Source organism: Ammodytes marinus, assembly GCF_949987685.1.
Source record: "Ammodytes marinus genome assembly, chromosome: 2".
Classification (NCBI taxonomy): domain Eukaryota; kingdom Metazoa; phylum Chordata; class Actinopteri; order Uranoscopiformes; family Ammodytidae; genus Ammodytes; species Ammodytes marinus.
In genome coordinates, this window is record NC_137231.1 from 6,921,337 (window position 1) to 6,935,101 (window position 13,765).

Below are 13,765 nucleotides of genomic sequence, written 5' to 3' on the forward strand. Positions count from 1 at the left end.
AATGTAAATACATTGGAATAAAGTAAAGGAAATACATTTAAATAAAAAATTATATAAAATAAACAATAGATTTGAAAGGGGGCTACAATAAGTCAGAAATGAGTAGCCCACATTTAATGTTTAAGCTTCAGTAATATAAATTGTTCTCAAACATTTATTTAGTGACTATATTCTTTTTTAAAGCACAGTCCACAATGGGAATGATTTGGTATACCACCTTACCATAAACCAGAGCGCGCGACAGCGCCCTCTACAGTCACACCCTCCAACTGGTCACAGATTTCGGTTGTAACACCGGAACAGTTTTGTCGCTGGTGTTTCTTACGGACTGTTTACAAAGTGGCAACACCGGAAGTTTGTCCTGACATAGAAGAGAGTAATGTGTGGGTCTGTTTTCTAGCAGGTAATAGTATTTCTCGGCTGAAAACCTTTGTTACTGGTCCTTTATTCAAACCGAGTGTTGAAGTTGATGCTCAAACAGAGAGGGCAAGATGTTCGCGGGCCTGCCGGAGCTCGGGATATCCAACGGAGAGGATCTGAAGGAAACTCTCACCAACTGCACTGAGCCTCTCAAAGCCATCGACCAGTTCCAGGTACGGCTAAAATGACAACAGCATGTTACTGCTAATTACAAAGGTGTATTCCTCAAACCGTGTTGTGCAGGCAATGCGAATAACAGCTTATGCACCCATGTGTGTCCCACTTGTCATAACATACCCACATGTATAGGCTAGGCTGGCTAATATGTCTCTATTGTTGTTTACTTAGCTCATTTTAGCACTATTGCGATTCAAAAACATCATTATGTTTTCAGTCGTCTGTGCAAAGCTAATTTAATTCACGAAATTGGTAATATATTGTGATACTGCGTGCTAACATTCATCCAGTATTAATGCAGAACTTTGCCAAATCGCTAAAGATACTCAGCGAGTCCAAAGCTTCGCGTGCACAGGTGATATACATGTATTGAAGCATGCGAGTGACATAACAGACCCGATAAATACCTATTCTCTGTAGTAGTATCCAAGCTGTTTGTCTCTGCTTCCGTTCACATTATTTGCTCAACCATAAGGTGACTTTTGACCAATTCACCATGTGAGCTTCAAGCTTCAGTTTACCAGGGGTTGCCTTCTCCATTACAGCTGTGCTAGCCGTGGTGTGGGTGTGCATTCAACTGATGCAAGTTTGGCTATATATATTATTTTGGCTCATTATGACACAGTTTATTGTACGTTTTAAATGAATTATAATTTGAAATCTGGGATTTCTTGTATGTATTTGTGATGTCTGACTGAGCAGTGGAGGCTGTTCAGATGTCGTGGCTCTGCACAGTAATGGAAAAGCAAAGTAGAGGCCAAAAGTGCAAGTGGAAAAAACTCCATGTATATGAAGTGATGTTTGGTTGGCCATTTATATACCAAATGTCCTAATAATAAAATCCCCCAGGTATGTTTAGCCTGATACCAGACCTTGCCATTAGTAAAGCATGGAAGCATGTATTATTAAGCACTAGAAGCTGATGAGTCTTCTATGTGTTCCTCCATGAGTTCAGATGGAGAATGGCATCCTGCTGCCCACCCTGCAGTCTGCTCTGCCCTTCCTGGACCTCCACGGGACGCCCCGTCTGGAGTTCCACCAGTCTGTGTTTGATGAGCTGAGAGACAAGCTGATGGAGAGAGTGGCCACCATCGCAGAGGGCAAGGAAGACGACAGGTGGGGAGGGTGTTTTTTACTTTTTTATTTTTATTCTTTTTTTTACTTGGAGTTAGGACTAGGCCATTGGACCTCAAATCAATATCACGATTAATGGAACATTTTACCTTGATAAATATGCTAAACTATTAACGCGGGGATATTTACTATAGATATCTAAATATTTCCATTTGAAAATAAGAAAATAACTTAAATAGATTTTAAATAAAATGTCATTAAAATGTCAATAAATCACTGCTGATTTAAGAGTAAAAAAGAGGGGCTTGGGCCCACATCAAAATAATCATCATGTCCAAGTTTAAGTGGTTTACAGGGTCTGAATGTCGGTTTGGAGGAATTGCCCAGCCCTACTCTGAGTCATGTGGCCTGAAGGAAGCAGCTCAGATGCTACTGTGCTTTGTTTGTCTTCTAGATACGGGAAGCTAGAGGAGCTGCTGGAGAAGAGCTTTCCCCTGGTTAAAATGCCTTCCATTCAGCCTGTGGTCATGCAGGTGCTCAAGCATCTACCCAAGGCAAGTCTTGTTTAGCACTCAAAATAAACAACTAATTTATAATAAACTAATACACTCGATCTGTATGAATGAACAGGATGTGTGCAGTGTTGACTCCTAATCAGTAGTGGTGGGGTCACAGACAGTTGTTTATTGTAGCATGTTAACATGTCTTAGAGACAGTGCAATACATTTTAATATGATAGTGCTTTCAGACTGACACCATGATGGTTTGTCTGAATTACTCCAGTCCAGTCGACTGGAAATAAAATCTGGTGCTAATAGCCTAATACACAGTCTAGGCCCTATTAACTGGCATGTAAACAAAGGGATACAAACATACAAACTGTATGCCTGTTTACAGAGCCTATGCTGGGTATTAACACCAGATTCGTTTTCAGCGCACTGACAGTACAGAGAAGAAGCCGATTGTGAGGAGATATTAATTGATTTTCACAGAAAGTGATTTTGTCAACAGAATTGCATACCCCACCTTTAATCTCTGTGGCTGCTCCCTCCCCTGCAGGTCCCAGAGAAGAAGCTGAAGCTGGTGATGGCTGACAAAGAGCTGTACAAGGTGTGTGCAGTGGAGGTGAAGAGGCAGATCTGGCAGGACAACCAGGCCCTGTTTGGGGACGAGGTGTCCCCCCTCCTCAAGCAGTACATAGTGGAGAAGGAGGCCGCTCTGTTCAGCAGCGACCTCTCCATCCTACACAACTTCTTCAGCCCCTCCCCCAAAACACGACGCCAAGGCCAGGTGAGTGCTCAGAAAGTCATCAGGGTACAGGTCTAATCAGTACTAAGGGCACAGTCACACTAGGCCACCTGTACTGTGCTCAAGTAGAAAAGTCTAGTGGTGTTGAACAGTTGGAGTGCTATATTCTGTACTCAGGCACGGTACACTTCCTCGGGCCCTAGCACAGTTTGGAGAGGTGTGCTTGGATACGGTACAGATGCTAATGAGCCAACACGCACACCACCACGCACATAAAGTGATGATCCTGGCGTCAATTCATATGAGACTGTTCCCCGCGACCCAATACGTTAATGCGCGCAAGGGACATTTAAAAAATGTTACCAAAGGATTCGGATGAAATTGGCTGGACAAAAAATATTTAACAACCAATCGGACATAAATACACTACCGATCCCAAACCTGCGCGCACATAGACGTGGTGATCAGAAGCAATGGTGCCTCTACCTGGATCTTTAGGAGCAGTGTGCGTTCTGAGGCCCTGTTGTTGTTGAGCCGCTCTGTGGTTGCAGGTGGTCCTAAAGCTGACCCAGATGATCGGGAAGAACGTCAAGCTGTACGACATGGTGCTGCAGTTCCTCCGGACTCTCTTCCTGAGAACGAGGAATGTCCACTACTGCACGCTGAGAGCTGAGCTGCTCATGTCCCTACACGACCTGGACATCAGTGAGATCTGCTCTGTGGACCCCTGTCACAAGGTAAGCACACACTATGGCATGGTGATGCAGTTTGTGGTCAAACCATTGAGCCAATGAACAGCATGGACTGTGTATTTCCCTTGTGTTTTTAACTGTGTGTTTTTCCCTTTTGTTGTGCCGCGACAGTTCACTTGGTGTTTAGACGCCTGCATCCGGGAGAAGTTTGTGGACGGCAAGCGAGCCAGAGAGCTGCAGGGTTTCCTGGATGGAGTGAAGAAAGGACAGGAGCAAGTCCTCGGGTAAACCACAAGAGAGAATGCTTCAAATGTACACTGTAAAAAGGGAAAAGTTAGGAGGACTGCCAATTTTTCAAGGGCAGCTGTCTTCATTAGATTTTTGAGGCATTTTTGTTTGTGTGTGTGCGTTCCAGGGATCTGTCCATGATCCTGTGTGACCCGTTTGCCTGTAACACTCTGGTCCTGAGTCTCATGAGGAACCTGCAGGAGCTGCTGAGCCAGGATGCTTTACCCAGGGTGAGCACACACAGCACAGTTTAATTTTTCATTAAACCTTTAAATGTACTGGAGAGATCAGGGTGACCCTCATTTACAATTACTTTGAGTCGGACAAAACACTGCAAAGCAAAAACAACAACACACAAAAAGATACACAACACACAATAACACGGTCTCTCTGTTCTACTGACTGTCGGCTGGTGGCGTCCATGCAGCAAGACACTTCTCCAGCAAAGAAAAAGGGGAGGAAGACTAGTGCGCAAACATGGATTTAAAACCATTCTTTGCAAATGATTCATGAGGATCAAAAATGCACTCAACGTGTTTTGTTTGACCAAGAGACGCACACACATGTGTTTTAATAGATAATACTAAATGTCAATAGGTGTGTTCGTTCCCAAAGACAACACCACAGGGCACATCAAATATGAAGAGGGATTAAAGGAACAAACGATCCTTATAAAGGCCAGACTGCACTAGAAGCACTGTAGTGAGCAATGAAGACTAGCTCTGGATGCCTCCTGGATGTTGCTTTGCGTCCAGCAGAGACAGAGCTATTTGATTCTTTACTGATTTGCATAACACCACCTCGACCGCCAATGGAGTCAATGGATTTGTTTGTATTTGCATATTTCCAGCTCTGTTTTGTTTTTTTGATAGTGCATGCTCCGTTTAAAGACTGTTGTAATAACACAACAGGGTTCCCAAGGATCTTTAATAAGTAATGTAAATAGTTCATCTAAAAATAAGAGCTTATTTAGTATAAAATGTCTTCAATACATCTATCAAGAGTATTAAAATTGCTTAGACATTGAGGAGATTCTTCTTTCTTTTCTTTTCTGATGTTGCAATTCAAAATCTTAAAAGAATATGTTAGATCTATTTTTTTTAATGTTAACAAAGGACTCTGGGTAATGTGACAGTGTGTGTGTGTGTGTGTGTGTGTGTGTGTGTGTGTGTGTGTGTGTGTGTGTGTGTGTGTGTGTGTGTGTGTGTGTGTGTGTGTGTGTGTGTGTGTGTGTGTGTGTGTGTGTGTGAGCAGGACAGTCCAGACCTGATGCTGCTGCTCAGGATGCTGTCTCTGGGTCAAGGAGCGTGGGACATGATCGACAGCCAGGTCTTTAAGGAACCTCGTTTGGTATGTAACACCATGTCACGCCCATCAGCTCACAGTGAGAATAATACACTTTATTATTGTTAGAACTTTTCACTTAGGCAAACGTACTAAATACACAGCTGGTGTAATTTGACACGCAATCCCCAGCGCGCACCATACCAATTTAGCTTGCACGTTGTTCTTTTGCACACGTTTTTATACACGCAACAAGATAGTAGATACCCTAGTGTGGGGGCTTTAACACTCTAACTCTCTTAACTCACTTTAACTCTCTTTGTAACAAACTGTGAGCTGGGGAATAGCCAGCATAAATTATTACAAAAGTATTTGGTTCAAAATTGTTTATTTGATTTTTACCTTGTTATTTTGCCTGCTTACCCTGTTTTGATTAGAAGCCATATGAAGGTTGTAACATTCAATCCAATGTAAATAAATGATATATTGTGTTCCCTGTGCTGCTTTTAGGATGTGGAGGTGGTGACGCGCTTCCTGCCTGCCATGATGTCCGTGGTGGTGGATGATCACACCTTCATAGTGGATCAGAAGCTTCCCGGTGAGGAGAAGAGTGCTCAGTCTTACCCCACCAGCCTGCCCGATGCCTTCAACAGGTACAATACTAGGCAAGCACACGGTATAACATGACATGCGCTGGTCTGCCACTGCCTGTGTCAAGAGGTGGGAGGGTTAGCAAGTTCACCACAGGCTTAACCACCATGTCTTACTGACATTTCTCATCGGGGGCACGGCGGTGTGACAGTAAAAGGTGCTGTGTGTTTACTGTGGCTGTACTAATGCTATCTTTGTTAGCAGATACAGTGATGCTTGTATCTCATTGAATGTATGTATGAGTTTGTTCTTCGCGAGAGAACTACGCAATCCAGACCTATTCTAGATGCATGTTCTAGAGCCCAAACTGTTCATTTATAACTATTTTGATTATAGTTGATAATAGAAAAATAATAATAGTGTTATAGTTAAACCACCACTTGCTAAGATTCTAAGGCAATTTTCTTAATAGTTATTTTATTAAGCATGTGTGTCCCTCCCTGAAATGTGTGTTGTGAAATATGAACTATTGTGACATTGTTTGTTGCTCCCCGTCAGGTACCTCCAGGAGAACAGGGTGGCCTGTGAAATGGGTCTCTACTACATCCTCCACATTGCCAAACTGAGGAACAAGAATGCCTTGTCCAGGTTACTACCTGCTCTGGGTGAGTATCGCTCACCCCCTCAACTGTGTGTTAGATGGGAGAAATATTTGAAACCGTGTAATCTATATGGCAGACCCAGTCCCTCATAAAGCCATTTCACCAAAATAGGCGGCTCAACACATGTTTTTTTAAACCCGCTTGTAGTATTTCCTTGCCCACTTTCACACTGCAAGTAGAACTGGCTCTGATAGCCAGCAGTGCCGTACACACAGACAGACAGACAGACAGACAGGAATGAAACACTCTCATTTTAATCAAAGAAGCTCACCGGGTCTTTAAGCCATTAAGAGCTGTGTTTCTCAGCAACGTGTAGTGAAAATGAAACCTAACTTAACGGTGGTCTGTCTGATCTTAAGGTGCAGCAGCTATACATTAGTAAATAGGCTGACAGACTATATCTGAACCCCTGTCTAGTCCGCAGGCATGTCAGATGGTTTTTTTAACTCATGTGTCTCACCAACAGAAACTCAAATTTTTTTCTACACACTAAAAACTGCTTGGTTAAACTATAACCCAACCAGATGTTCACCTGTGAATTAAGCCCTTACTACCTGCGGTTTTGGTTTTGGAGCAGTCACACTGGTCAAACGAACTAGGCTTTAGCCATCAATCAGGCTTGGGCACGTTACAGATACCTAGTGTGAATGCGCCCTAAGACACCCATTTAACATTGGAACTACCAGACTTGTCAGACTAAGAGTTGGATGTGTTCCCCCACAGTGGAGACCTACAATGACATGGCCTTCGGAGACATCTTCCTGCACCTGCTGACCGGCCACCTCACCCTGCTCTCTGATGAGTTTGGATCTGAGGAGTTTTGTTCTGTGGTCTTCGATGGATTCCTCCTCACTTCTTATTCCAGGTGAGCTGATTATACAAAGAGTCAAGACGGTTTATTTGTCTTATTCACAACAATTACAGCAGCAGTCATCGGCAATTACATTCTTAAGTCCCAGGCTCCTCTCAACAATGCAATAGAAAAAGAAAATGTTTAATAGAAACCCACAATTAAAGAGAGCAACACTTGAAACACAAATATACACTTAAGTAGCCCAAAGACACAGTGCAGATATTAGCCTACTTTATAGTTCAAGTTCTAATGAATTGTAGTGCATCATCAGCATACAACACAAAGCAGCCTGAAACAGAGATAAGAATCTATGGACTGATAGACACACACAGAGCATTGATCAGGCTGAGCTGAAGTGTATTCTAGACGACCCTTCAACATTATTACTGTTTCATTAAACTCAAACATCTCCACCATGTCCGCTGACAGTGTTTGATTCTAAATGTTTTGCAGTAAGGAGAACGTCCACAGACACAGCCTCCGTCTGCTGCTGCATCTAAACCAGAAAGTGCTGCCTTCGTGCATGGAAACCTTGCTGAAGACCCTAGAACCTCCAAAGCAGGTTGGCTTCATTTCTCCATTCAGCATCATGGGCTTTAATAAAGGCCAGAGTTTTAGTGTTGGGTAGCATTGGGAAGAGGTCTCGCTAGCCTTCTGTTTAACAATGACATGTAAGAAAGCTTGTAGCTTCTGTTTCATCACATTACCAATGATACCAGTTACAGTATATGTGGGTTAAGTGATTCTGGAGGATGATGGTTGACAAAATCACTTTTTGTCAAATCAGTGAATATCTCCTCACAATTTGCTTCTTGTAAAATCTGGTGTTAATACACAGCCTAGGCTCTGTAAACTGGTATGTAAACAAAGGGGGATCACCGTATCATGTAAACATGTCTGTTTACAGAGCAGAGCCTATGCTGTGTATTGACACCAGTTTGTTTTTAAGCGCACTCACAGTACGGATAATAATATCAATAATTCATAAGATAATGTTATTAAAACAAAACGATGCATCCTTGCCTAAACCTAATCTTTTACCGAAAAAGAGACCCCTCTAAGCTCCACTAATGACAAAGTATTGAATATTTTTCCCTTCTGTGTTGCACTTATTAGACGGTCCCTGTGCTCTCATCTAACAGCCCACTGCACAATTTTTATTATAACTCAAGCTCAGATGACGTCTCATTTTGGTAAAAGTGAGCCCGTTGTCTGCATGGCTTATGACCTTAGCAAGATGCATTGTTTTTGTTTTAATAACATTTAATTACGAGTTATAGATCCCGGAAGTTCAAATCTGTCAATATCTTTCCAACGTTACCGCAGTCTGGAACTGTCCAGTTTATTCTGTACATTGAATTTCTTCTTCATTCATTATATTGTATTTTCACTTTATTCTCGACATTTCGACTTCATTCTCAAAGTGTATAATGGAAAAAAACATCCTCTTTCTGCTTTGTATGTATGTAATATACATTTGATAAAGTGTTGTGTGTCCCTGTGCCTGGCGCCCACAGAGCAGTGAGCCAGTGAAGGAGCTGTACACCCAGCTGACGGAGAAGCTGGAGGCCCAGAAGAAGAGCCCTCCTCCCCCAGAAGAGACCCCCTCCCTGGACCTGGGGCTGCACCCAGTGACCGTCCCCACCACCGCCTCCACTCCCACCACGCCTGTTTGAGTGACAGCCGCCCAGTGGGCTCGCTCGGGAATATTCTAAAAAAGAGACTGGACATTTCACATCGTTGTTGCTCGTAGGATTTTGTTCATGGAGGTTGAATTTCTTTTAGATGTTTGCCTGAAAAGGGTCTTCCAGCTCTGACAGGGTAGCCTTACAGCCAACATTTTTTTTTATTTTTGTCATTACTTTTTTAAACCTTGTGCCCTTTTCATTATTGTCCAAATATACAGTATTTTCATATGTAATTAGGCTATTAGTGTTGTTATGTTTGATCCGTCAGTAGTGCAACAAACTTGTAAATAAATGATTGTTTAGAAGTGTGAAGTGGTGTTACTGTGTATACAGTCAAGGTGTCAAAATGCATCATCACATAGAATGCAACGCTGAAAACTGCACTGCCTCTGTACCCGTTCTGTCACTTGGTGAGAACCTCTTGAGTGAATATAGTGTCACACCACACTATTTTCACACCAGACCTCATTGGGTAACTCCCCTGGTAGCCAGACGTATGTCAAAGTGAAACTGTGTTTTACTACAGGGTTCAACATACTGAGGACAACATCAACACTGGTGAGAGCTTTTGAAATACTTTCTACATGGCTTTTTTTTCTATTCTTCTATTATACAGTATGCACGGATGCAGGCTTTTGACCAACTGACCCAAACAATAACAGTTCAAATTTATGATAAACAAAATCCACTTTAATATAATGTTCAGTTTTAAAGGTGGAGTCTGCGATTCTGGAGAACGCTTGCCAAAATCACTTTTTGTCAAAATCAGTGAATATCTCTTCATGATCAACTACCTGTCTGTAATGTGAGTGCGCTGGGGGAAAAGTTAGTGAGTTATCAATGCCTATAGATTGAGGTCATACACTAGCAAAGACATGCCATCACTTGAAATGAGCAAGAACCTTGTAGAGTGTAGCATCTATTTTAATATACAGTGTGTATGCATGCAGGATACCTAAACCGCATGTATTTTCTGTTCTCTCAGTTCCTCAACTGTACTTGAAGCGGGAAATGATTATTTGAGTGGTTTCTATAAGTCTCCTCTAAAAGCTGACAAAAAAATAGCTGTATTTATTATTATCGGCTGTAGCAGTCAATAACCCAAACTTTTTTTCAGTTATGAATCTAATAAAAGCCATTGATGTAGTAACTTGCATAATACACACCTGAACCAATAACGCAATAACGTTTTCCCATTATTTACTAAGTTGTTTCATCATTGGCCAGATTTTTAAAAAAACTTTAGAAATACTAACTAGAGCTCATTATGTTAATATATTTATTCAAGTTTTATTTATTTGGTATAAAGTATCACACTTTCATGACCCACCCTTACTATTGCAACCATTCAATAAGTTTAAAATGTATTACATTATGGGTAAAAAGTTAGTTCATAATTGGTTCAGAAATGTTGAGCTATTGGCTTATTGTATAAATTATACAACTGATGTCATTGGTTGTTATAAATTATTGGCTTCTACAAATACTTTTTTTTTACTTTTTGTAACCAGAAAGCCTACATTACAAATTAGGGGATAGACAGTGTATGACAGACAAGGGTCATTTACCAGCCAGGGTGGGTTGAGTGCTGGTCACTTCTTGCATTATGGTTGTGCATTATGGAAAGGGTTCACTCAAGTAAGTTCAGAGCTTGGCCTATTGTGACAAAATGGTAGGATATCCAATGCGTGTCCCACAACTTTTCAAAAGTAAACCCCTAAATACTAAATGGTGAGAATCATAGCAGAAGGGGCAAGGTATCCTGACCCTTTAATAGAGTTTCCAAAATAGAAGTTAATCTTTTGTGGGAATGTACTTTATATCAACATTTTAGTTAAGCTCTTTCAATTATTTGGGCTCACTGAAACACTGGCACTGCAAACTAACAGAAGAATTTCCTTTTTTGCTGGCACAGATCCAGTCACTGAGAAACACTTGACTAAAACTGATAAAACTGGTTTCTGTGCCCCTTTTTCGGGCAACTGGACTCCTGGCACCTACTGTACACTTGTAGAAAGTTGACATGTGAAAGAGAAACATGAAAGGTGGTGTGTTACTTACAGTTTCAACTGTGGTAAGGTCTTTTCACACTGCTTGCTTTACGCGCCCCACACACATCCTACCTCTACTGCGCTTCTACCTCGCGTCTGCGTCTGACTTTTGGTCACAGACTGTGAAATCAACGTAGAGCGAGCACACATCCAACCTCAGACGCACTGCTGAGGCGCGTCGGAGGCACGTCTGCAGCGACGCTCCCCTTCACCTCAGGAGGCTCGCCTATTTTTTTCTGAGAGCAGCGCGTCTCTCTCGCGTCTCTGTGCTTTAACTGATAGAGAAATACTCTACTGACAGTCATACCAGCAGCATTCACTCTAGTTACACGTTTACCCGGTGTGTTTATTTCAAAATAAAACATCCCTCAGTCGTATACGCGAATAATCCCTTTATTTCACGATTTAATTGTGCAATCAAAATCCGAGGGATTTAAAACCTAATTTTCAATTAGTTCTGGCATTTCATTTTTGGATAAATGACACATATAGAGATCCAATATAGTGAAGAAATAAAAAAGATCATGATGAGCGCAACAGTTTTCCGTTGCTCTATCTGTGTCTACGGCCTTCTTCTTCCCCAACCACACCCCCCTCTCTCTCTCCCGTATAAATCAGTAAAGTGATTTTTGAAATACTCTGCTGAGAGTCATTTTGACTTCATACTGGCATCTTTCGCTGTAGTTTCACCATTTCCTGGTGTGTCCCCTTCAAAATAAAACTTCCAACCAGCGAAAATATGGCAAAAAAAAGAAAAAAAATGGCAATGGGGCGCACGGATTACTGTCCAGACTCAATATAAATCATATGCATCATAGATGACATGAAAGAACTTCATTTTTAATGGGAATTATCTATGAAAACTCTATGTAGAAAGATAGGGCTTTTAGAAGCAGCGCTGCAGCAGCAGCTGCTGAGACGTTGCATGTGTGTCCGAGAAAAGTCCGAGAGAGGCAGCAGTAAGGTAACGCGACGCGCTCCAGAGGTAGACGCAGGATGTGTGTGGGGCTGTATACGAGCAACCACTTGCCAGACATTAGGATAGGGTTTTAGAAAGATGTGAAAATCTTTAATCTTTTTGCTTATTGCCTCACTCTCCGTCTCAAGACAAGGCGACAGAAAATGTTCTGGTGCCAAATTACATGGTGCCAAATTAGTAAAACTTTTAAGAAAAATGCACATGAGAAATAAAAATGATAAAAAATATTATAATAAACTAAATGAAATAGACGAGTGCATATAAAATATATTGAAAAAATAAATACTATTCACACAATGGAGAATTTTTTTTTACACTTTTGAATACATTGAAAATCATGACAAAACAAAAAAAGATAATGGCCATAAAACTATTATTTGATAATACCTCAATGTTCAAGGTAATACTTGGATTTACTGAAGTGCTGAAGCATTTTACAAGTGTTAAGCTTGAGTGGTTTGTTGTGTGGTCTCACCACAGTAGTTTGAAAATGTCAGAAGACCTCACAATGGGGAAGTGATGCAAAGGAGTGTAATGTATTTATAGAGATATGAGGCAGTGTGCGTCTCAGTTCCTTAACAGTAAGAACAAGCAATGCTTTGAATGATCCTCATCTAAGTGTAGATGATACCTACAAGTTTTTTCTTTACCCTGTTCACCTGCAGTATCTGGCCTTTGGGAAGATAGATGGAGCCTCAGGTGGTTTCATCCTCGCTGCTCGTGCTCGGTAACAGCAGCAGCAATGCCTCCTATGGGTCATCATGCCAAGGGGAGAAGATCCAACACGTGTCCATCACCGCCCTGCTGTGCCTGGTCTTCTCCCTGGGCTTCCTGCTCAACACCTTCAGCCTGTGGGTCTTCTGCTGCCGGCTGCCCTCGTCCTGCTGGACCACTGGAACCATCCTCCAGTTCAACCTTGCCCTCAGCGACGCCCTGGCCACCCCCGTCACCCCCATGATGGCCGGGTACTTTGCCTCGGGCACCGACCACTGGCCCTTCGGTCGCTTCCTGTGCCAGCTGAAGATCGCCCTGCTCAGTTCTCATTTCTACGGCAGCACCATATTCCTCACCCTGATCAGCCTCCATCGCTACGCGGCCGTGGTCCACTTCAACAGAAGCTCCCGCATGAAGCAAAAGGCCTTCGTCAGGAAGCTGTGTGCAGGGGTTTGGTCCCTGCTACTCGTCCAGTCCGTCATCTACACTGTCCTGCTTGCCCCGAGTAAAGAGGGCGCTCACAGGCAATGCCTCTCCATCCATCAGAAGAGCCTGACCAACGTCTACTTCATCATCAACTTCCTCTTGTTCACCTTTGGGTTCCTGCTCCCTCTCCTGGTGTCGGCTGTTTGCTACGGTCGCGTGGCCAACACCTTGACTCGCCTCAACATCAGCACGGCCAAAGGTCTGAAGGTCAAGCTGAAGTCCCAGAGGATGATAGGCGTGTGTCTGCTGATCTTCGGCCTGTGCTTCCTGCCTCTCAACGTGGTGCGGACCGTGGCGGTGGTGCTGCAGAAACACTACCCGCGACAATGCCAGGTTCTGCTCAGGATCGAGACGGCCTATTACGCATCGTGGGTTTTGGCAGGAGTTAACAGTTGCCTGGATCCACTCTTGTACTGTTTTAGTTCCAAGAAGTTCCAAGATGCGTTCCAGTCGTTCAGGATTGGGAAGGCAGACGGACCGCCCAGAAGTGATTCGGGGACGACTGGAAATCAGTTGGAGATGATGCACTCTAACCATGGGTGACCAATACTACAGGCC

The 13,765-nt window shown here is 42.7% G+C and overlaps 2 protein-coding genes across 2 annotated transcripts; both read left to right on the forward strand.

Moving 5' to 3' along the window:
* The first annotated feature begins 367 nt into the window (after positions 1-367).
* On the forward strand, positions 368-9,248 carry nelfb (negative elongation factor complex member B). Its single transcript, XM_080041006.1, has 13 exons — positions 368-593; positions 1,553-1,713; positions 2,126-2,225; positions 2,731-2,961; positions 3,471-3,656; positions 3,783-3,895; positions 4,027-4,129; positions 5,154-5,249; positions 5,694-5,836; positions 6,333-6,439; positions 7,160-7,301; positions 7,743-7,851; positions 8,807-9,248. The coding sequence occupies exons 1-13, from the start codon at positions 492-494 to the stop codon at positions 8,963-8,965; spliced, it is 1,752 nt and encodes a 583-aa protein (XP_079897132.1). The 5' UTR covers positions 368-491; the 3' UTR covers positions 8,966-9,248.
* Positions 9,249-12,694: 3,446 nt separating this feature from the next.
* Positions 12,695-13,750, forward strand: LOC307267398 (P2Y purinoceptor 2-like; the record flags this gene model as incomplete). Its single annotated transcript, XM_080049716.1, has 1 exon — positions 12,695-13,750. The coding sequence occupies one exon, from the start codon at positions 12,695-12,697 to the stop codon at positions 13,748-13,750; it is 1,056 nt and encodes a 351-aa protein (XP_079905842.1).
* Between the last annotated feature and the right edge of the window lie 15 nt (positions 13,751-13,765).

Bases quoted from the DNA above. Each gene is read 5' to 3' on its own strand.
- nelfb (XM_080041006.1), top strand. From the start codon at position 492: ATGTTCGCGGGCCTGCCGGAGCTCGGGATATCCAACGGAGAGGATCTG. The intron at 2,226-2,730 runs GCAAGTCTTGTT...CCTCCCCTGCAG, and splicing joins TGCTCAAGCATCTACCCAAG to GTCCCAGAGAAGAAGCTGAA. The intron at 7,852-8,806 runs GTTGGCTTCATT...TGGCGCCCACAG, and splicing joins CCCTAGAACCTCCAAAGCAG to AGCAGTGAGCCAGTGAAGGA.